General features: G+C 32.0%; 1 protein-coding gene across 4 annotated transcripts; it reads left to right on the top strand.

The window, feature by feature from the left end:
- Positions 1 to 2,818: 2,818 nt before the first annotated feature.
- Positions 2,819 to 16,751, top strand: LOC148283517 (BTB/POZ domain-containing protein 19-like). 4 transcript variants are annotated; one of them, XM_088243695.1, is made up of 4 exons: positions 2,820 to 3,105; positions 4,511 to 4,596; positions 8,514 to 9,309; positions 16,552 to 16,751. In XM_088243695.1, exons 3-4 carry the CDS (start codon positions 8,550 to 8,552, stop codon positions 16,569 to 16,571), a joined length of 780 nt encoding a protein of 259 aa, XP_088099821.1. In that variant the 5' UTR covers positions 2,820 to 3,105; positions 4,511 to 4,596; positions 8,514 to 8,549; the 3' UTR covers positions 16,572 to 16,751. The 4 variants fall into 4 exon arrangements, with proteins under 4 accessions (XP_088099822.1, XP_088099821.1, XP_088099823.1 ...); XM_088243696.1 differs by lacking the exon at positions 4,511 to 4,596 and having other exon boundaries at positions 2,819 to 3,105; XM_088243697.1 differs by lacking the exons at positions 2,820 to 3,105; positions 4,511 to 4,596 and adding an exon at positions 4,759 to 4,846.
- The last annotated feature ends 7,254 nt before the right edge of the window (positions 16,752 to 24,005 follow it).

The following is a 24,005-nucleotide window of genomic DNA, read 5'->3' as shown; positions in this document are numbered from 1 at the left end:
GTTTTAGTACTAAAAAAATGCGACTAGGTTAAAGACGTAAAATATAGTGTACTTTTTTGTATGGAGCAATAAGCTGAGGCAATCGGCTAGTTTCATCATTCACTGAGATAACATAAATATTTTTTGTTTTCTACACCATTTTGTGAAAAGGACCGAAATTATATTTTTATCGTATTTGTTACAATCTATATAGTGTAAAATTTCCGGGAACCAAGTTTTGTAAAATTTCCATTGAAAATAAATGTAAAAATAACATTTTTCAATAAAAAATTATAAAAGCGCCATCTATGAATAATTAGTTTCTTATTTTCGTTTAGAATTAACAACACCTAGGTAGTAACCTAGGTACATATTACAACAGAGATGAAGAACATTTCAGAAAAGGTAATATAGAAGTCTAGGCATCTACAGGGCTTATGACCTGTCATTGGCTGGTTTAAGTGGCCACTTTACACACTGTGTAACATTCACCATTCTGCCCATATTTGAACATCTACACCGCAAGACAAAAAAAATTACGAGTTTACCTGCTACCGCGCCCCTTGACTTTACTGAACCCTTTTTCTAAGAAATCCTTTATCGATACCTCTTTCTTTTGTTTAATAAATTAAGGACACTATGTGTCACCTTTCTACAATATTTACATTTTAAAATGTCTCAACAGTCTTGTTTTACCCGCGTTTGAGTGAACATAACACAACAATCATGGAAAGTGCAAAGCAAATGTCGATTGCGATAAAATCCAAAATAATCACATTGTCGCAAGAAAACATATCTAATTGTGAAATATCTCGTCGAGTTGAGTAGGTATTCAGAAGGTGCAGTGAGGTTTTTATTTAAAAAAATCCAAGAAACTGGATCCATAGAACGGAAAAAAGGAAGCGGACGGGGGCGCGTGACATCTGCCCGAGATGATCGCTTAATAAAAAAAATTGTTATGCGCGATCGATTTTTAACGGCACCTGAAATACACGCAGAGGTGCAGTCTACCAGCACATCAACATTTTCAGTAAAAACAGTGTCCAGGCGGCTGTTGGAGCATGGTTTCCAAGCACGGAGTCCCGCAAAGAAACCATTACTCACGGACAAAATGAAGAAGGCTAGACTGGATTGGGTTCGCCTCTTTCGAGAGCACCAGAATTGGACCTTGGAGGATTGGCAAAATGTTGTTTTCTCTGATGAATCAAAATTCAACCTTTTTGGTCCAGACGGCAGAAAGATAGTTCAACGAAAACGTGGGGAAAGATATCATCCGTCGTGCGTCACTCGAACCGTTAAACATTCACCCTACGTGATGATTTGGGGGTGCATGACAGCATACGGTTTAGGACCTCTAAATTTTGTACAGGGTACGATGAATGCCATTCAGTACAAAAAAGTGTTAAAAAAACATATTATTCCAACAATCGAGGACATTACGCAGTATACCGCGGACCCAATTTTTCAGGACGATTCTGCGCCGTGCCATAGAGCCCGCACTGTGAGTACAAATATATATTTTTTTAAATGCATTTTGTGACCACATGATAAATAATTTATTGTTTTTTTATAGATCAATGAATTCAAGGAGAAAATTGGCTTAAAATCGTTGACGTGGCCCGGGAATAGCCCTGATTTGAACCCGATAGAAAATTTATGGGCGATTATGAAAAAAAAAGTCGGGAAAAAAAAATCAAAAAACATTGAGGAATTAAAAAAAAACTTAATTCAAGTTTGGGAAGAAGAAATAACATCAGAAATTTTAGATTCGCTTTACGCTTCTCTAAATAATAGAATTTTACATGTTATAAAAAATAAAGGTGAATTCACTAAGTACTAAATATTTTTAAATGTTATAAATATGTTTAAATGTAAAATACTTTAATTTAAAATAAAGCGATAAAAACCTACTTCTTAAATATGAATTAAAAAATAACATGTCTTTTATTATTCCATCACAAACACTCGACCATAAATGAACCGTTATGGGTCTCTAAGGTTCGGGTAATCTGATACCTGATATATAATGGCAATTTCTAAGTACAATTCATGAGTAAGATTTTTTATTTTAACCTTGAAATAACGAGTAGTCATCACATATGTCAAACAATATAAAAAAAACTAATTAAATATCAAGAATAATTCATTATATGTCAATTTTAGTTTTTTTTGAGAACTCGTAAATTTATTTGTCTTGCGGTGTATATTCCTTCAATTCTTTCATCTGTTTATGTTTGTGAAGTTAAAGAGCTGAAACCTTTATTTATGCGGATGAGATTCGTGTGATTGAATTATTTCACCTACATACTAGGCAACGCCTGAAAATTTTATTTTTTCAATTTCTATACTTCTTCATGGACCAGGTGAATTTATCAACAATATTTTGGTATTGTTGATAAACTCAAACCAGACAATGACAGGTCATAAGCCCTGTAGATGCCTAGACTTCTATATTACCTTTTCTGAAATGTTCTTCATCTCTGTTGTAATATGTTAATGTTATCAGCTCCCCAGGGAGTTGAATCCAGTCCTTGTCTACAAAAATTTGGACAAACTCAAAATATTGTTGACACCTAGGTACCTCAATAAAACCGTCCGTATTTTTCAAATTTATTTCGGTGTTTTATTTGACAATACATTTTATAAAAAAGGTTTATAAATTAAGGTGCAATATTTTAATATTATTATGGTTATTGACAGTATTTTTTTCATTATTAATGAACGGACCATTGTCCATGTATAAAGGTAAACCCATTAGTAAACCAAATACATTTTAAATAAAGCCAAATTACAAATATAAGAGACAAAACAATAGAGCTTTGACAAAACATTTATTATTGACAGTTGTCATAATATTTTTATTTGGGTCAATTTGGGTTTGATCCGAGGGTCCGTGTATTACCGATCCTTACTTTTGTTTTCCTTGTTTAATTAGGGTCCTTTGTGACGATAATTAAGGACGGATAATTAATAATTACCCACAGATCCCTCTTTCAAGTGAGGTCAAAAAAGGATCCGTATTGTTCATTGTGAGATGAGTGTTATTTCACACCCAATTGTTAAAAATTATAGGCTACCTACTGCTCTAATTTACCTGCTTCATCCTTTGATAAAATAATAAGAAAGGTCTGTACAATGTGTAGTGTGTGTGTTAATTAAGTATTTTCTATTAATATATAAGAGGTGTTTTCACGTGTTTTTATTCTTATTTTTAACTAAGCAAAAAATAACGGTGCTATAATCTTTGTCCGCGCGACGTCGGTGTCGGATAAATTTAATCTTCTACGATGGTTTAAAATACGAATTTTATAAATTACCTAAAAACTAGAAGTTTCGCACCCTATGAGACAAATGGCACATATTACGTCACCGCACCATACTTGTACGCAATGTTTGTTAGAAGCGCAGTCGGGGGGCATGACGTGTGAGTGCACTGCGACCACTCATGTATTGATGCTTCACAGAATGTTATTTTAAAATTATGTTCCGAAAAATGAGCGTTGTCGCAGGAACATTGTCGTGCAAAACGCATAGTAGAGTAAAAAGGCTAACTGTCTATGCCAGTTTACTGCGAATTCAAAGCTGTATGTCGCGCCTTTTTATGCTGCGTCACGTTTACTGACAACAAAGTAAATTGTTTTATTTTAATTACACATTTTCAAAGTTTAAATTAAATTTATTTACTTATATAGAATCACTTTGTAAAGCGCCCTAGAGGTATTATATTACGAAAATGGCGTTATATAAGTTATCCATAATAATAATACAAGTTAGGTTTTTTTCATTATTATAAATAAACCATAAACAAGAACAAGATATTATAGTAATACAGTCCCAGTAGTGCTATTCTGATGCGTTTTCGCGGCCATAGAAAACACTTTTATCTCGTGCATTTACATTCAAATTACGCGAGATAAAAGTGTTTTCTACGGCCGCGAGAGCGTTTGGAATATCACTCCAACGGTCAGAATTGGGAAAATTTGATTAACGTGACAGACAAATTGACTGTACAAACTTAGGTTGCTCTTGACGGCAATAGGGGCATTGAAAGTAGTAAATATAAATTCAAAAAAATAATAATATGCTAATCTTTTGTAAACAAAGTTTATTTTACTATTTTATACCAAGAAATCTTGTGAAAAAAGTATTCTTGAAAAACTCCAGTGTATAAAAAAAAAATAAGTCAAAATAAAATAAAATAGCGTTATGATCTTCCAGAAGAATATTTTTCACGATAAATTAATAAATGCAACACTTGTTGATTATCCGTTCCTCTCTTATCTACTGAAAAAGTATCCGCTATCTCGTTTCCTCGCTCAAAAAATCGCAATGACAATAGCAGTATCGCTATCTTACTTTTTTCCGTTGTATTCATATACTGCCGAACACTACAATATGTCTGAAGTACGTTTAAAAACGACAATTTTCTATCGTATTTTGACCAATAAGAAATCAAAATAGTGACGCTTCTTTAACTTTGGCTCGGAACAGCCGAAATAACAACTGACGTCAAATTGTACGCGATTTTCAGTGCTGCCATCTTGTGGAGAAGACTGAAATCGCTCATACGTCGAAGGAAGGTGAAAACAAATGTTATTGAAAATGGATTCGTAAATCGTAAGTAATAAAATAAATTATAAAATATACTATACGAAATTTTTCAATAAAATTTACGGGCTGTCATTCCATATTAAGCGTAAAATTAAATTCCGAAGTGTAAGAATCTGATGGCGAAGCGTGGAACTAAAAATGACCGGCACGCTCCCGGTGTCGGTTTTGCAATTTACAACAAAATATTGAGAACTAATGGTTTAATTGACATTTCCCTTATTTATACAAATTTTAGAGACTGGGCAATGCTTATTTTGTATGTTTTATTATCATTTATTTTAACTTTATACGCCAGTATTTTAAAATTACGATAATGTTTAAGGCATGGCTTCGCTTTGTTTTGAGATTCGATTTGTTATTTGTTGATTTAAATCTAGAATCGAACTTTTCGAAGTTTGAATTGACGTTTAGAAATTAGTGTAATGTTTTATTTTTACAAACGTATCGTTTATAATATAAAAGAAAATAAAGCTATACATAACAAATAATAGTATTTGTCTTTACCGCAATGTTTTACCGTGTAAATTGTACTTTTTATGAATAGCATTTTGAGGTTATGTTTTATACTAATTCGTTCATATTTCTCAAATCGAATAATCTTTGTACTTAAATTAACAACATTTACCTTAATGTTTTTAACAAATCATTGACATTATATCAATAATTATGTTTTTTTCAATTACTTTTGTTTGTTTTTGTACATATATTGCGCAGATTGCGTTCATGGTAATTTAAATCGAAAGAATAACGAAATCATTCAAAAATCCACTAATTCCCATCACTCTGTATAAATTTCTATGCCGAAGTATTCTAGAGTTCTCCTCCATCAAATGATGGTCTTAATTTTAAAATTCACTCTGATAGATTGAAGCTATCCAAATAAAATTACTTCGGACTCTTACAAATCAAGATGGTTTGAGTGACACCTTACACACATACAATGATAAGTTAACACATTTCTATTTAATTAGTTTATCTAACCGGCGTAATTTATCAGACATACTTAACCTGCATAAAATAATACATTCATCCGTAGACGCACCAAACTTAACCATACAAATTAATTTTTCTGCACCAAGTAAAAGAACACAACATCACCAACCATTGTTTTGCCAATCTTTAAATCAAATATTGGTTACCACTCACCCCTACCAAGAATTCAACGAACGTTTAATCATTTATTCTATGTGGATGGAGGTTGGATATATTTGAGGAATCTAGACTAGGGTTGCCATCCGTCTCAATATATCGGGACTGTCACCGTTATTGAGCCCTTTGTCCCGACGTCCCGATGAAACCTATAATGTCCCGATTTAGAATTACACAGTACAATGCTGTTAATCAACATAAAATTTCTACGGCCGTACTGACTATGAATGTGTAAATATGGTTGCAAATGCTTCCAGCAATTTATGTATTTAAAGAAATTCATTGAAGCTCATCTTGCCTCGATAGAGTGGAAGTTAATAGGCTCTGTGAAATATATATATTTTTTTAAATTTTTAAATTTAGTGAGTATTTAATTTTCATTCCTACTCATAAAACCACATTGAAAAAAAGTAATATAATTTATGTAAGCCCAGTAAAAAGTAACAATAAAAAATGTCATCTGCTGCCATGGACTGTAGAATCAATATTGCAGTATTGCGTTAATATTAAGTCAGAAAAATTATATAAATATAAATTGAAGCACCAAAAAAATGTAAGAAAAACATATCTACTATATTTCTTATAAAATTGCTTTTTTTGTTGCTGCATATCCCCATTCCAGAACGTCCCGACGAGACCCTAGCGAAATATGGCAACCCTAATCTAGACATTAAAAAAGAAGTTGTTAATGGTCATTATAGGTTAATTTGTGTTTGTTGCCAACGTTACTATGTTGCTATACTCTCTATAAATACTTTGTCTTCTGTATTGGGAACTTGTGGGCTTTATGCCTGTTTTCCTGATCATGCAGGGAAAAAAAAACAAAATGTGTTAATTAATTATTGGTACATACATCAATCCCAATGTATCCCGTCATATGTCTCCTTATATTTTACGTTAAGTGTAGTTAAGATGATTAGTCGTATGTCTCAGACGCCAGTCGAGGGACTATGAAGTATTGTGTAAAAAATTAGGTCTAAATAACTCCCTAGGGAGGAAATCCAGCCAGTCTGCAAGCATTTGGACATACTCAAAACGTTGTTATTTAAAACAATCTAAAATACTTAGAATATGCGAGCAATATAACAATAGATTTCCGAGGCTGATATTTTTTATGAAAATATATGTAAATTTTAGTCAAAAATCATAGACATATCGAGAGAAGTAGATATTTAATGAACTTTATTATTATATACATATTTTTTCATTTCTTATCTTTAACATTTGTTATATTTAATTTAATTTAAATTATTGCCTTAAGTGTAAACAATTTTTTTGGTGTGTGCATGAGTGTCTTACATCAATATACAAAGAAATTGTCAATATTTCTGTACGTACTGTTTATCCAATAAAATAAATAAATATAATGTTGTACGAGTATAATGTAATGTACCATGCTTAAAGTCTTGGGTTTGAATCCTGGAAAGGTCGTCATGAAATATTTGTTTATGAAGTGGTTTAACACTGCAATATTCCATTGATCCGACTGGCACCTAAAGCGTAAGACTGATCACCTTACCTTCCAGTAAAAGCAGATCGAAATACGCTGCATTTATTTTGACAATGCATTGTCCTATGCACCATCAGGTGTTGATAAAAAAGATAAAGAAGGAAAGAAATTAAAATAATAAAAATTAAAACCATTTAAAAAGAATTACAATTTGAAGTATGTGGCTAGTGTTGCCGACTCACAGATCAGAGGTCCGAGGTTAGAATCCCACTTTACCTAACTTGATTTCCATATTCTAATAATAGTGAGTTATTTACAATGCATTCAAAAATGGCCCCAAATATGAAGTACAGTCGAACAAGTTATTACGAGGAAGACGGGACCGACCGAATTTGCTCGTTATATGCATTACTCGTTATACCAGAGAAAGTTTTTTTAAATCCAATCGCCATTGCATATTGCCACCATTTTAAATTTTAATAAATGCTTACAAAAATACCAGTTTCTAAATTTCAAATTCGGATAAATAAACATACCTATTTTTTTACAATTTTGACAATGTGATAACGATAGAGAAATCTTTTTTCACACTTCAACATATTTTGCGCTACGTTCTATTATACAAATAATTGCCACTTTTTCTAAAATTGAAACGCTTGTTATTAGTCATGTTTACAAATCAAGAATGAGGTGCCGAGCCTGCGCTTACTAAGTTCACAAAGCTTAGATTTTTTACACGCGATTGCAACCATATGTGTGATACTTCGTCAATGCTGTCAGCGAAAACACCAATTAGGTACTTAGACACTTACATAGTATCATAAATGTAAACCAATCCCAATGCCCAGTGGCATCGGCAATAAGTTAGTCCCCCATTTGGATTTCATTATTGAGGTTCTTGTTTCAAAAATGATGTTTTTAAACAATTGAAGAGTTTTTGCTCATCTGTTGACAATTTTTTTTTCCGTATGTCCGAGTAAAAGCTCGTTATAAAAATGAATAAATGTATGGAGAAAACCGCAAACTAAAATGTCAACTAATGTTTCCTCATTATATCTGAGATTTCGCTATTTCCTATCTGCTGTATTTTGATTTTACTTTACCTTTTGATGTAAACAATAAAAGAATTCATATTTCTTGTCAGCGATTAGTTTATTCTTTAATAGTGCATATTTTGGCATTTTATTGTGTATATTTGCATGCACACTTTAGCATTTCGATAGTGGATGTATAATCTTACGTCTACTAATGAGTATTTTTATTTTTTCAAATATGCATAAATTGACATGGAAACAGTTTAAATGTAATAATTGATTTTTTCTAGACCATCACTCGAGCCATGCATTGACTACTACCCAACATGGCGACAGATTATACCATCAGATCTTCTTCTGCCTCGGAAAGAGCCCATGCCCTGCTAGAAACAGGACTCTACTCCGATCTAGAGTTAGTAGTGGAGTATGAAGGAGAGAGGAATAGTCTCAGAGCGCATCGGTGCATTCTGACCCTGTCTAGCGTAGTTTGGGCCTCAGCCATCCAATGGGCTGAAGACGGAGTCATCAAAATCACGGAATATCCATTTGACATCATAAAAGCCATTGTGTACTTCGCATACACCGGACTCGTCACCATTCAAGACTTAACGCAGTGCCAAAACATCCTTATCGCCGCTCACTTCTACGACATGCAAGAGCTCCAAATCAAATGCGGCGAATACATCCAGAATCTATTCTTAAGCAACAAAATCAGCGTAAAAGATATGATCGACATCTTCAACAAGGGATCCCTGTACAACAATCAAATAATTAAACTCAACTGCGTGGCATTTATCGAAGATAATACGAAAAAAGTTTTCGAAAGTGCCGAGTTCTTAAACTTATCAACGGACTCAATTAAATCTATTCTTTTAAATGATCGATCGTTGTGCCCCGAAGACTACTTGATATGCTCAGTATTAAGATGGACCAAAAACTCAATACTGAAATCAGGATTGGAAGTAAACGAAGAAAATGTGTACAAGTTTTTAATTAAATCCGAGCTATTACCGCTTATTCGGTTAGACCGACTGAATGAAGAAGAATTGAAAGCTTTCCGACAAGACTATCCCGTGATATTTTCAGGTGAGGGCAATTCAGAAATTAATTTAGATGCAACATGTGACGAATTAGCGAGTGGCGTGCATTCGAGAAGCGGCCGCAATGAAATTCTCGATATGCGTGTTATTGTAGAATGTCCACCACTGGAAATTTGCGAGGAGTTCACGTACAACGGTCCATCTGTGCCCTTTTCCATATATTCCCTGGAAATAGAGCCGCGCATCAACCTATGTAATTCCTATCTCTCCGGTCCGTACGAAGAGAAATTCACGGTGACCTTAGACGACAACACTGCGTACTTTGACGGTGTTGTCCATAACAGATTAGGAGCCATTGTCTTCTTCCCGCGGCCGATCAACCTCACTCTGTTTGACAATCTAGTATTGCGATTTCATATTAAACTGTACAAGTGCGGAATGTACTGGAAAAATTCTAATTTTTCATTTTACGGCAATGGATTATTAGTAAGACTCAAAAGTGGCTTAATAATGAAAATAAATGATAATGTGGAAAAGCCTTCTACTTCCACCGAACTGCCCGTTTAATTAATTAATTTATTTAACAAAATCACACGAAAATATGTTTACGAACATATTGATGAATTTTTAAAATTACGCATAATTGTGTATGACTTTTGAAAGATTTAATTTTTATTTACTTTTATCTGTAATTATTTAATGACATGCGCTGGCGCTTTCAATATTTTAAAGTGAGATTTAAGATTTTTTTTTCAACTTTCAAATTTATTTCAACAGAGAGGGAAAACGTTTTTGAGAAGGGAATATGGAATGGTAGTCTAGGTATTTACAGGGCTTATGACCTGTCATTGGCTGGCTTAAGTGGCCACTTTACACATTGTGTAACATTCACCATTCTGCCCATGTTTGAACATCCACATTTCCTCAACTCTTCCATCTGTTGACATTTGTGAAGTAAAAGAGCTGAAACCTTTATCACGTGGGTGAGATTCATCCGGCTGTACCAAATCACCTACTAGGCAACGCCTGAAAACAATTTTCCAATTTTTATTCTTCTTTTACCAGGTAGTAATTCAACAATGTTTGAGTATGTCCAAATGCTTGCAGACTGGCTGGATTTTCTCCCTAGGGAGTTGTTCATATTTAAATTTATTTCAACAGAGAGGGAAAACGTTTTTGAGAAGGGAATATAGACTTTATATTAGACTAGACTTCCATATTCCCTTCTTAAAAACGTTTTCCCTCTGTTGAAATAAATTTAAATATGAACAACTCCCTAGGGAGAAAATCCAGCCAGTCTGCAAGCATTTGGACATATTTAAACATTGTTGAGATTTAAGATGTCTATTTATTTTATTCTAAACTCTTGATTCTAATATAAATTTTTTGCATAAAAACATAATATGAAATAAATAATCGCATTGTTTTTTAGACAACATACAAATTTATTTCACAAGTTTCAGATATGTAGAGAAATATTTTGGAACTTTTTCCAGTATTTACTTTGTGAAATGACATGATTAACTCTCCCTTCCCGGTGATGTGTAGCCGCACACATTGCATCTAATAACTTTAATATCTCTATAAATATTTCAAAAGCCGGGTTAAGATTTTTGGTATCTCTCAGCTATACGTTTATGTATCAATTGTAATATATCAAATAATGATTGGGCACAGAAAAAGCATTTTGTAACAAATCGGAGATGAATCTGTAATCCATTCAAAAGATTACCAATGTGTCATAATAAGAGTACCGAATATACGGTTGTCCAAAACTCTTCGCGTCTCACTCTCGATGCTATTGGTATATTCGCGAACGAGAGAGACAAATTCATGCGTCTCGTAGACCAGTAACCTGTACCACTGCCTCAGTGCGCCAGTTGCGCAGTTGCTTTCGAGCCTTTGTTAGGGGCGGCCTCTTTGTTAGAGCTGTGAACGTCACCCAATGGTTTTTTTATGTTTTTAGAAAAAAAATATTATCGCTTTTGATTTCAACTAAAAACTATTGAAGCAATTGCCTTTGAATATTCCATTTTTTCCGGTTTAAAATCACTCATTTTTTCCTTGTGTATTGACTACGCAGCGCCGTAACGCGCGGTTGTTGTTTTTTTTTACTTTCTGTATTTAGTAACCATTTGGCCAAAAACGGCTCAAATGTCGATTCAACTCTCCTGGCTCTCAATCTCTACATTAATGTCTCTACAACTCGCATGAAAAATCATGTTTTTAACCAAATTATCCTTTTCCTCTTTTATTTATTAGATAAACTGCTTCAGGCTTGAACCGCTTGAAAATATCTAGGTTATTTTAGCTTGTATTTGAACCGTTGGTACTTTTGAAACTTATGTACTAAATTAACGCAATTACGTAATATTTATTAAATATTACTTAATTTGTATTAATTGTCATTTTTCTATCCAACGGATATAGTTTCTAATAATTTTTCATATTGAATAAATACATTTTACTGCCCTATGGGTACATTGTTAATAGAAGATTTAGTTAAATGAACATATATCTTTATTATTAAGTTTTATGTTAATACTTCAAGTGACTATATATTGTCAGGTCCATGCGGAAATTGTAATTCTGGCATTTATCAACAAAAAAAATGTGATGTCGAATTTTATACGATAATCTATTGATTTTATGAACGTCGTAAAAGAGGCTTTTTGACATAAGCGCCAAAATTTGCGTCTAATATTCGTGGGTGTCGGCTCATACAATGCAGCATAAAATTCTGAGAAAAGTTGTATATTTAACTCGAGTCTTTTTTGGCATCGATATGTTTCAGACACCTGGTTGACATTTTGCAGATTTGCAATATTCGCATGGATGTGACATTTACATCCCTCACCACGCCTATGTTGAGCTAGACTCAACATTATACAATACGATTTCTAAAATTTATATGTAAAAATATACTTTTTTCATTCAATACTAAATGTGTCTTATTCGGAATACTTAAATTTGTAAAACAGGACTGTATTTGTAATATTTCGTCTTTCTACGCTATTTTAAAAAATGATTAAGGAGTGTAAAAAAATATATTGATGCATGCGATTTTACTGAGTTATGATTTATTTTACAAGACTATCGAGATATTTATTTTTTATGTCTCGTTTTTTGTATCTTTGTTTTAATAATATATTTCAAGATTTAGCATGTCATTTTTACAACTATCAATTTCCCTATTTTACAAATTTTAATCTGTGTAATGAAATAAATACTTTTAATGTTTAATTAACTATGATAGATATATTTTACAAACATTCATTTTTATAATTACAATTATTATATAATGAATGACTGTTTTTACAAATATTGTTTTTCATAATTTATATAATAATTTATTCACACTGACTATCCCAAGTCACTGCGTGACATTCTTCACTTCACTTTGTCTTCATTTCATTTTGTCTTCATTTCATTTTGTCTTCATTTCTTTTTGTCTTATTTCCTTTTGCTCGCATTTTATTTTCTCTTCATTTAATTTTGCTGACATATTATAATGTCTTCACTTCATTTTGTTTTCATTTCATTTTGTCTTTATTTTATTTTTCCTTCATTTCATTTTGTCTTTATTTTATTTTTCCTTCATTTCATTTTGTCTTCATCTAATTTTGTTTTCATTTTATTTTTCTTCGTTTCTTGTGTAATCATAACCCATCTTGCGGCGAATCTTGCGATTATGATTGCGAATCCTGCTATTTCCACAATGCGTTTCTTGCGATTGCTTGAAGATACCAACTCTCCTTGGTATTCAATTATATTAATTTAATGTAATTCCCATATATTGTTCACATTTCGGTTGTTCATTTGAATAACCATGAAATGTATTATTAAAATGTAATTATAGACTGCAATTTTCTATTATTCCTAGACTGACATACGAAGCGTAAGACTAATCACAATGTTATGTAAAAGATGATCGATGTATCGTCACCCTAACTTGTAAAACTCTGAAGTCGACAAACGGTAAAAAATGATATTTTAGCTTTTTCTCTTAAAATAACACCACACCAAAAAAAAAACTAGTTTTTTGTCTCAAAAAGAAAAATATGTGATTCTAATAGTATTTTTCTCCTAAATTCAAATATGATATCGGTTTTTCTCACTCACCCAAATTTTCCAAGAAACATGCATATATAATTTATTTATTTTTTATACTTTTTGCATTCTTAACTGCTCGATATTCAAACATTCTGACTTACCTAGAAACTACGAGTAACCGTTCGAAATGCTTGCCAAGCTGCATTCTTCGGTGGATTCAATAGTTCCTCAAACTTTTCATCATGAATTAGTGATCGTATTTGTGGACCCACAAATATTCCTTCTTTAATTTTTGCATCACTAATTTTAGGAAACTTCTGTTTGAGGTGCATGAAACCGGGAGTATTGTCCATGGCTTTGACGAAATTCTGCCGGTGATTGAGAAATTCCGAATACATATTTGAAAACAGGATAAAAAACTGCATTAATTGCCTATTGATACTCTAGAGACAAAAATCATGTTGACCGGTGTAATCTATACTGCCGTCATAAGAAAGACGGACGTTTCTACATAAAACAAAAAACGGAGAAAATAATTATTTTGTAACTCGGAGGTTGAAAAATTTGCTGTGTGAAAAATACTACAAAAATTAAGTATATTATGCGACAGTATCCATTATGGTTTGCTCTAACGGAATATATATATTAATTTTAATCAATTTTACATTATAAATATAAAAATTTTCATTTTCTTGTTAGTAAAAAAAAATACAAGAAAATATGTTATACTGCAATGAAAAGACGTTTCTAGCTAGAAATGCCCTTTTCATTTAGTAATTTATTTATTTTTTATTAAATTGAAAACATATTATACATAATTATATACAATATTCCCAAGGAGTTTTTTTTTAAAAAAACTCATTTAGGGACATACAGATAACAAATTTATTTAAAGACGTTTTTAAATTTTAAACTATAATATTATTTACAAAAGCAGAAAAATTAAAATTATGATATACTACAAATTAAAAAGGGTATGAAAAATACTTGAAAATAACAAAATAAACAGAATACTAGGCATGGAAATAAATTCAAAATAATGTTTACATTATGCAATCTGGGAAAGAAAATTGAAAAAGTTTAAAAATTACATGTATGTATATATACATACTGACCTAGTACAAAATAAAATCTTTTTTTTTAATTAACAAAATATGCGCACAATTAAGTAAATGTCTTTCTTTCTTAGTGTTAATATGCCAATTGAGTCTACTCAACTAAATAAAATAGACGTTACTGGCCATTTACTGCTTTTCAAACTAGTAACGCCGACCTAATAATAAATTAACTTCAAATTACCAGCAGATCTTAAATTTTATTGAATACGAGTAGGTACATTCATTTCAGATGTTTTTAAAAACGGAATAGAAGAAAAAATAAGTATTTTAATCAGTCTTTTATAATTATATAAGTCAGAACAGCCTTTTATATTTAGTAATCTTCAAGACTTTTTGCAGTTAAGTCTCATTTATTAGTGAAAATAACAGGGTTGTGGTTATTTTAAGAAGATGATTCAAATACCAGTAGTTGCGTATTTTTTCCTGATTATGAATATGTATTTAACTCGTTTTCGAAAAAAATGTTAGATGCGTCCTTCTTTCTTATGACGGCAGTATATGCGTCTAAAACTTCGTGTCTATATTCGTACAGTGTTGCTTTAAAAATATATCAAAACGCTGCAATTCTCTACTAAATTAAAAACTGTTTTTACTCTCCCCTGAACCTAAGTAAATTTGGGAATTACTAGTACAATTATAAATATTTTTTTTATACTTGTGAAATATACTGTTATGTTTATTTTATATTACGATGGTATTATGTTATTTTATCTCACTTAATTTAGAAATAATGACATTTAGTCCCCTTCACTGTAAAGTATAATAATTTGTGAATATCGAGACTACAATTTTTATTGACACTCAACCTGGCAGCGTCACAACTCTGCCGCATTCCTTTCGTGCCCCGTGGATGTAGACCCCAACGTGGCTTTGATGCGACATGTAATACTATATAAATATTTATATATTGTGTAATATTTGTGTGTTACATGCATTCAGTAGCCGGCAGTGAACAAAGGACATCGGGCTTAAAGAGACTGCCAGCCTAATCGGCTAACTTCGGCTTTGTAGAGCGTTGTCTTTGCCATTCATACAGATATCGGACAGAGACGACGCTCTACAAAGTCGGCAGTCTCTTTCTTAAGCCTGATGTCCTTTATTTACTGCCGGCTACTGTACCTTAGTTAAGAAATTAGCGTTAAGAGATTTCATTTTGTTTGTTGTGTAATAAAATGTTACAACATTATTTTATTGTTTTCGTTTCTGCAATATGTAAATTCCTTGCTGTTTTGCTAAACTTGACATTAATTTCCTCTTCTGTCAAGTTAAATCATAGTACCACTTTGTGCTTAAAATATTGTGTCTTTTGTCATTAAATCATAGTGACTCTTTGCATTTATATTACAAATAATGGCGACTCTTTGCATTTAAATTACAAATCATAGTGACTCTGCATTTGTATTACGAATCATAGTTTTAAAGGGCTCCGGTATTTTGACCGTACAAAGGTAGCATATAATTATTTTTTTAATTGAAATTTTGAATCATTAATATTTCTATTTATATAGTTTTAAAAAAATTATCTTTTCATGATAAAATTAAAGGTTCGACTCTTAGCATTTAAATTTTAAATCCAAATTACTCTTGGCATTTAATTCACTGTGCCTTTTGAACTAAATTCATTGTCATTTGTCTTTAAATCACAATGATAAATCTGCCTCTTGATTTTACTTGTCTAAGTATTTCATCAAATAAAGTGACAGGTTATAAGCTCTATAAATGCCTAGACTTTCATACCCCTTCACAAAGATGTGCATTTGCATTGATTTGGGTGGTGGTGGGTTGCCACGATCCACAGGTCCGAGGCTCGAACCCCACTCCACCCCAACTTGATATCTATTTTCTAACAGTGAATTATTTACAACTCGAAAATGGGCCCAAAATTTACATATTTGACTAAATCATAAGAAAGAAAATATTTATTCAAAAATATGTTATCTGAAATGCGATCATGCGATCAAATGTGCAATTTCTTATTTTTTAATTGCACACCCAAGTGCTTGGCGGGTTCATTTCTTTATTGCAATTTCTCGGGACCAACCTACTGTTTACTGCGATTTGATGCGTTTTCAAGCTTTCTGAATTAATTTTCTGAAGTTTTTCTTAATTAATTTCAGAACAACTCAAAGAAGCTTGAAATTATCTACCGGAGAAAAAGACGACATTCAGACGTTGATGTAAAGTATGTTCAAATCGGAACAGAGTTATTTCTTCAAAATATCAATTTATTTAGCTTTTTCATTTTGATTTTTCTGTTTATCAACTTTGTTGGCATCGTAAGTTATGAAAAAACTTATTAAATATAATATTTTTTAAATTAGTGTTTATTTTGAAAATACTTGTGCTAAGGTCTACGGTCGCAGGCCCTACGGCATGGAATGCCCTCCCAGCAGAAATCCGAAACTGTGAGAGTGAAGTGATATTTCCGAAGAAACTTAAAACCCACTTGTTCTCTAAATCATTTGAATAAATTCTTAGCATGTGGTGGAAAAGTAATATGAAAAAGTACATTATTTTTCTTAAATTAAAAAGTTAAAATTAAATTTATATCTTTATATAATCACTTTGTAAAGCGCCCTTGAGGTATTATATTACGAAAATGGCGCTATATAAGTTATCCATAATTATTATTATTATTATTATTAGACATGGAACAACATTTAAGAACATCTTATTGATTTTTTTTTTGTTTAAAAATATATATAATATTTTTCGGATATCCTTGATCACTACCATCAGTTTTTATCAGGTCATGGCAAATTTAAAAAAAAAAAGATTTGTTTTTAATATTGTTGATTCTCTAATCCTAATCAATCTTCTGAACACGTCTTTTCCCTTTCCCTCTCTCTGTGAATGGAGCTTCTCGCTACTACCCGTAGCCCTTTTATAGGTCCAGTCGGTTATACACGTCTGGCAACTTCAAGAAAGAATTTTAAAGCTTTTTAAAATAAAAACAAAGAAATATTTTAAAAAGTAACAAAGGAAAAAATTACAAAAATAGAGTGAAGAATACATGAGCGATAAGCATATCTTTTACATGGGTAACAAAAAATACTAAAAGTAAAAAATATATCTTCCGTGCGCGGGAAAAGGGGTTTAAGTCAAAAAAGTCGATTTTTCAGAAGAGCCAATCAAAGTTTTGAGTGTGTTTAAAAATCGAGAAAACTGCAGCCAAATCGTAAGGATTCAACTGTTTCGAGTATTTTTTTTTACATACTTAGAAAATTACTCTTGACATTTTGTGTTTTTTTAATTTTATTTTTTACATGACTTAAATCTTTTGGATCACAACTTTTTGACCTGTAATGTAACGATTGATTAGTATCAATAACTTACGACAAATAAACCAAAAAATTTGCAAAAAAAATAGCTTCTTAACTGTTTACTTCAGTAATTTTGACCATTTATGACTTAAGCCCTTTTTCCCACGCACGGAAGATATATTCATACACTTGGGAATAAATAATACAACTTCTACATAAATAAAATAAATATTACATCTAACAAATAAAAATTTGGTAAGTACCTTCGACCTAATAAAGCTCAGCCGAAATCAAGTGAAGGTTATCACTAGAGCTCGCCCAGGGCACTGCGGATTAAACAAACACCTTGCTAGAATAAACCTTTCTCAAACTTCTAGATGTGGGTTCTGCAGTGCAGATGAGGAAACATCTATACACATTCTATGTTTATGTGATGCTTTACATCATAAAAGGAGCCTCATCCTCGGGGGACCACTGGTTAAACCTGAGGATGTTAAGGAACTCGCTCCCTACCGATACTTTATGGATTTGCTATGGGAGATTTAGCAAAATGAGAACTCTCGCTTTCACACGGTAGCCAGGCCTTTATAGACCTGGGCTCGGAGGTCGAAAACTATTCACGGGGATCTGCCATAACAGATCTTTAGAGGTTGCCGTGATGTCAAGAGCTTGCATAGCACTGACCCCCACCTCTAAGAATAAGTACTTATATTAAAAAATAAAATTAAGCCAATGAAATTGACCCCATCATCCACTACAGTTTGACTTACCGGCGAGAAATATCTTAGGCAAAGTTTCTCTGTACGTGTTGGGGAGGAAATCAAGATGGAAAAAAGGGAAATGTATTATTGAATATTAAGGCATGTGTTATATTGTCGCATTGGGGAAACAAGGAACATAAAAATGCAGATTTACAATTTTTTTGAGACATTATTTTATCTAATATTTTTTATTGATTTTGTCTTAATAAACTTAATAATAATTAAGGATTGATTTAATTTTTTTTTGGAATTTTAATGCAGATATAACTGATATTTAAAGATAAATACTATATAAGTTCAATGTAAAAAAAAAAAACATAATTTGTTTGATAGAACCTTGTTTGGCAAATGCAATGATATGTACACAGGTAAAATCGTAAAATATCTTTATATTTTACTATTTAAATTATCTCAACACAGTTGTACAAAATTAAACAACACATATCATGAAAAAACAATCCGATAGAATCAATATAAAACATAAGATATCTAGCTTAAATATATTAGGATGAGGAAATAGGGGAGAAGAATGGTCACACCAGATTACGTTAATTTGTCATTTAAAATGTTCACTATATATCTGGTGCCAACACCTAATTGACCCATCATTTGTTAACTATTGTAACAAAACGTTCTTTTACAACTCATATTGAACATGTTATCAATAAATCCTTACAACTCCTTGGATTTATTAACAGAAGCACAACTGACTTCAAAAATATCAATACCCTTAAAACTCTTCTGTTCCCTAGTTCGCCCGCACCTAGAGCATTCCTCTGTTATCTGGTCTCCATATTATGATGTTCACATCAAAAATATTGAATCAGTTTAACATCGATTTTGAAGAAAGATAGGCTGGAGGTTGGGCTTATCCAGAAACCAATATACGTATAATGAGTTAGAAACTAGCTGAAATATATCTTCTCTTCAAGACTGTCGAAATAAATCCGACCTTCTAGTCTTATTTAAAATTCTCAACTCACTCTTTGATGCGCCTGAACTACTGAGCTCAATAACATTAAATATCCCAACTAAAAACCTCGGACAAAACTTACTCTTTCATACTGATAACCATAGAACTGATTATGGTTTTCATTCCCCTATGCCCAGAATTCTTAGGTCTGCCAACAAACATACCAGCCTTGATTTCTTTGATAACAAGTTATCTTCTTTCATATGATCACTGAATCAAATTCAATTATAAACACCTCTCTCCCGCTTCCACTCCCGCCAAGTCTACTATATACCATTGTCTTTCTACTTTCCTTTATAATAATTTTCTATGCCCTTAAAAATGCCCATTGGGCGTATATATAAATATGAACAAATAAGATACATTTTAACAGAAGGAGAAGGAATAGGAGCAAAAGATGGGATGGAAAAATAGGTAAACAAAAGAAAATACAAGTACAGGGAGCGGAAAAATGATCTGATAGTTTTAAAGTAAAAATAACACACAAATGAAAAGTGATACAAAATGTTTTATTGCTTATTACAGAAAGGTGTTTTATATTCTTATATTTTTTACTGTATTATTTATGTTTAAGTAACATTATGTATTCTTAGCACATATATATACATATGTACTTATTATTTATATAATCATTATTATTATTAAATTCTATTATTTAGCTATGCATTTAAAATCAAGTAGTTTTTTTTGGTTATATTAGTATAGAACCACTTAGAGGATTGCAACAACTGTACCATATAATCTGTGTCTGTGGTGATTGTCACAGACTAAAGATATATGTATACTGAAAACTTAAAGTGATTGCAACTAGTAATAGTTCTATATTGTCTCTGATTGCAACAATAACTGTGAATGTCTGTCAAAGTGCTTTTCAGTTTTTGGTGTTTTTTTTAATGTTTCAAGTGTTCTTTAAGTATTAAAAATTGTGATAATCTTTTCTTTTGGTGCATCAGTATCCTTTGCATATATATTTTTTACTTATTTCGTTTTTTTAAATAAATTCACAAACTTTATTCAGACTTTAGTTTTTTTTTTCTATTTTTTGTTCTAATTCAATACCATTTTAATCTTCTAACTATGGATGGAAATGAGAAATCTCCAGACCCCCTGATGGAATCCGAATTCCAAATAATCAATTTTTAAATGATTTGTATGACGGGATTAAATCCCCAATTTAAAATCCAAGCTCTTCCCTCAAAGTCGGCAAACTTAAATTCTGAACACACTTTAGAGGAATATATCGTCACAATCGTAAATTTAGCTCCATCAATAGAATCTTACATTTAACAAACGTATAATACGACAAATATGACAGAATATGACAAATTTTAGTAGCATCGTTTCTATAAAATCTCTGTATTGTGCTCTGGTTCGATCACAACTGGAATATGCATCGTCAATCTACATCCCTTTGTACAACTGCAACTCTTTTAACTTGGAAAGAGTTCAGCGGAAGTTTTTACGCTACATACAGTTCCAAAAGGGTAAACCTATAAATGAAATTTGCTACCAAACTTTGATGTCTGAGTTGAGGTTACCATTGCTCTCCACCGGAAGAACAATTGCTGACCTTACTCTAATGCACAAAGTGACATGCACCATAATAGATTGCCCAAAATTAGTGTCTCTGATAAACTTTCGTGTACCTACAAGGACCACCAGACTCCGACACATGTTCCAGTGTGAGTACAACATGACAAACTTCACCCACCATTCTCCCCTCCCCTGGCACGCATTCGCAGAACAGCTAATAATTATGCTGAACTGTTGGACTTACTCCACACCACTCCTGCTGCTATCAAATTAGCTATCCTATCCATCAAATGGCCATCCCCTCAATTCTCCCCTATTTAATGCGTTTCTCCATTCATCTTCACTTTATTTCCTTTTTTTTTTTTTAATGAATTACATGTTAAGTGTAATAGTTATGATTTTATTTTTGTTATTTTCTATAATACTTTATGTACTTTTGACTGTATATTGTAAGAGCCCTCTGGGTGCTTATTAAATAAATAAATACTGAGAGAGATTGTGGACCATTTCTGGTTCATGTTCAAAGGAATGCTTTGGAAAATTCTGCAGTTACCATAAACTGCAAAGAGGTTGGAAAACAGCTTCGTACAAATGGTGTTACAGATGTTACCAGAGGGGGCATAAAAAAGATAGGCCGCAATAGAATATCCATTGAATTTGATAACTTTTTGTCAGCAAATAATTTTGTTAAAAATCCAGTGCTCAGTCAACTAAACTATAAATCATTAATTCCATTTTACATGGTTTCTTGTATGGGTCTGTCAGAGAAATCCTCACTGAATGGATTCACGAAGAGATTGTAAATAATATTGAGCTACCAGACAATTGTGGTAAAATAATAAAAAGTAGATGGCTTTCGAGAAAAGTATTTTCTCCAGATACTTCGACAATTACATGGGTCTGACACAAACGGTAGTTCTCACATTTCAGGGACAGTTCTTGAAAAGGTATTTTCCTTTTTTTCCGCAATAATTGTCAAAAATTATATTTTTCCAACAACACAATATTTTAAGTGCTTCCGTTTTGGCCACTCTAAAAACCTCTGTAGATCCGGCCCTCGCTGCTACAAATGCGGAGATGGACATCTCGGGGAATCTTGCATAACTCTGATTGAAAATAGTTTCTGTGTAAATTGCTCTGAAAGTCACACTGTTACTAATAAAATTTGTCCAGAATATGTTAAGACAAAATATATTTTTTTAAATATCTCTGAACTAAACATTTCCTATTTTGAAGTGTGGAAAATGACATATAATAAAGGAAAATCTTATGCTGAATCTCTCAAAACTGGAAAACTTTCAGAAGATGTTAACTCCTAATCCCCAGTTTATAAAGAAAATTTCTCCTGGCCCAATGTGTCTCCAAATATGACCAAATCCACTCTAGTCAGTCACTAATCTCTTAGTCATTAATCTTGACGCCACAAAAACCTAATTCTCTATCTTATTGATCTCCCTATAGTAGCCTTATCTGGGGGGGCTGCGCCCTCCATCATCGTGAATCCTCTCCCTCATTAGATACTGAAGATGTCTCACAAAGTCTGGCAAGTCTAATTGCCCTTATTACATCCCTGATACTGAACAACGCCGCCAAAACAATTCATCAACTTACAAAACAACTTCATACTGACTTGAACGTGACTCGGATCTTCCCTGGGGTAGCCCGATCACCAAATAAATCTTCCATTATGCGGCACAAAACTGCTATGCATGCCTCAGGAGAACCTTAACCCAAACTGCCTCTCTTTACACCCGCACTGTCCTAGAAAGTCGTCGATCGAAAGTGCTGGCTGGCGATGGGGTCTCCTGTAGGCGACTGGTGATATCCACATGCTCCACTTAGGAGGCGGGTGAGGAAAAAAAAGAACAAGAAATACAATATAGATTTTATTAAGTAATATAACAGTACATTATCATAAGCAATTTTATTGAAACAAAAATTTGCCTTTTTATCATTTTTTTTCCCCAAGTAATTTTTTTTTTTAGATTTTGGTATTTGTTTGTGTCTAACAGTACGTAAGGCACTGTAAAAAAAAACTGAATTTGAGATGGTTAAATTATGCTTTAAAAAATAAATAATATACATTATTTTTAAAATACATAAATAATGTTATCAAAGGACAAAAATGATTGTTTTCAATATATTTTTATTAAACAGTACATACATCTCTAAAAAGTATCAAAGTATTTTGAAAAGATTTGTGAGATTAAAGATATTCATTAGAATTATACATACTTAGTAAAGGCAATTTTTAGGCAATTAGTAAAATATTTTTGAAATTCCATTACATGTATGTTATAATATTATTGCAGGTAATGTCACATGTAGATTATAATGTTATAAGCACTAAATATTAAATATAATAAGAAATATGGCATTAAAAAAAAACACATTCTTTAACTAAGCCGAAACAAAATTTTTTTGACCCCACTATGATTTTTCAAAGAATTAAATTTTAAATGACATATTACATCTAAAATAATTATGCATTCCAGATGAACTAGCTGACGTACATCTAACGCTTATATCAACTACGTCTACGGCACACTAAATTCGGTGAGCGCGTGTTTGTGACAAAATTAACTGTTTTACTTAAATTTAAAGTCAAATTAAAATCAGTAGAATCACTTTGTAAAGCGCCTTTACGACATTATATTACAAAAATGGCGTTATACATAGGGGGCTTATAAGTTATCAATAATAGTAATAATAATGTGACATCACTATTTGTCAGCGCCGCTAGCTGTTCTATGAAATCTGTTAATTGTTTTCAAATGGTGTTTATTATTGGCGAATTTATTTGTCAATGATGACTACATAAGAGAGAAATAACACGTAATTTTTTTTAAACATTTTTAAAGGATCTATGAAATACTGCCCAGAAAAAAAAAAATTGCCACTAATTAGTAGCATAAAAAACATTTTTAAATTTATAATTTTGAATTCACGCAAAAACGGTCATTGCATTGGCCACGTCCCTAATACGTGACGTTCATGTTCATTTTCAACTTTGTTCCAAACCACTCAAATTATTTTTTTTA

This window comes from Micrasema longulum, unplaced genomic scaffold, assembly GCF_059751315.1.
Source record: "Micrasema longulum isolate JH-2025_06_02 unplaced genomic scaffold, ASM5975131v1 h1tg000225l, whole genome shotgun sequence".
Lineage (NCBI taxonomy): Eukaryota > Metazoa > Arthropoda > Insecta > Trichoptera > Brachycentridae > Micrasema > Micrasema longulum.
This window is presented reverse-complemented; position numbering and strand designations above follow the sequence as displayed.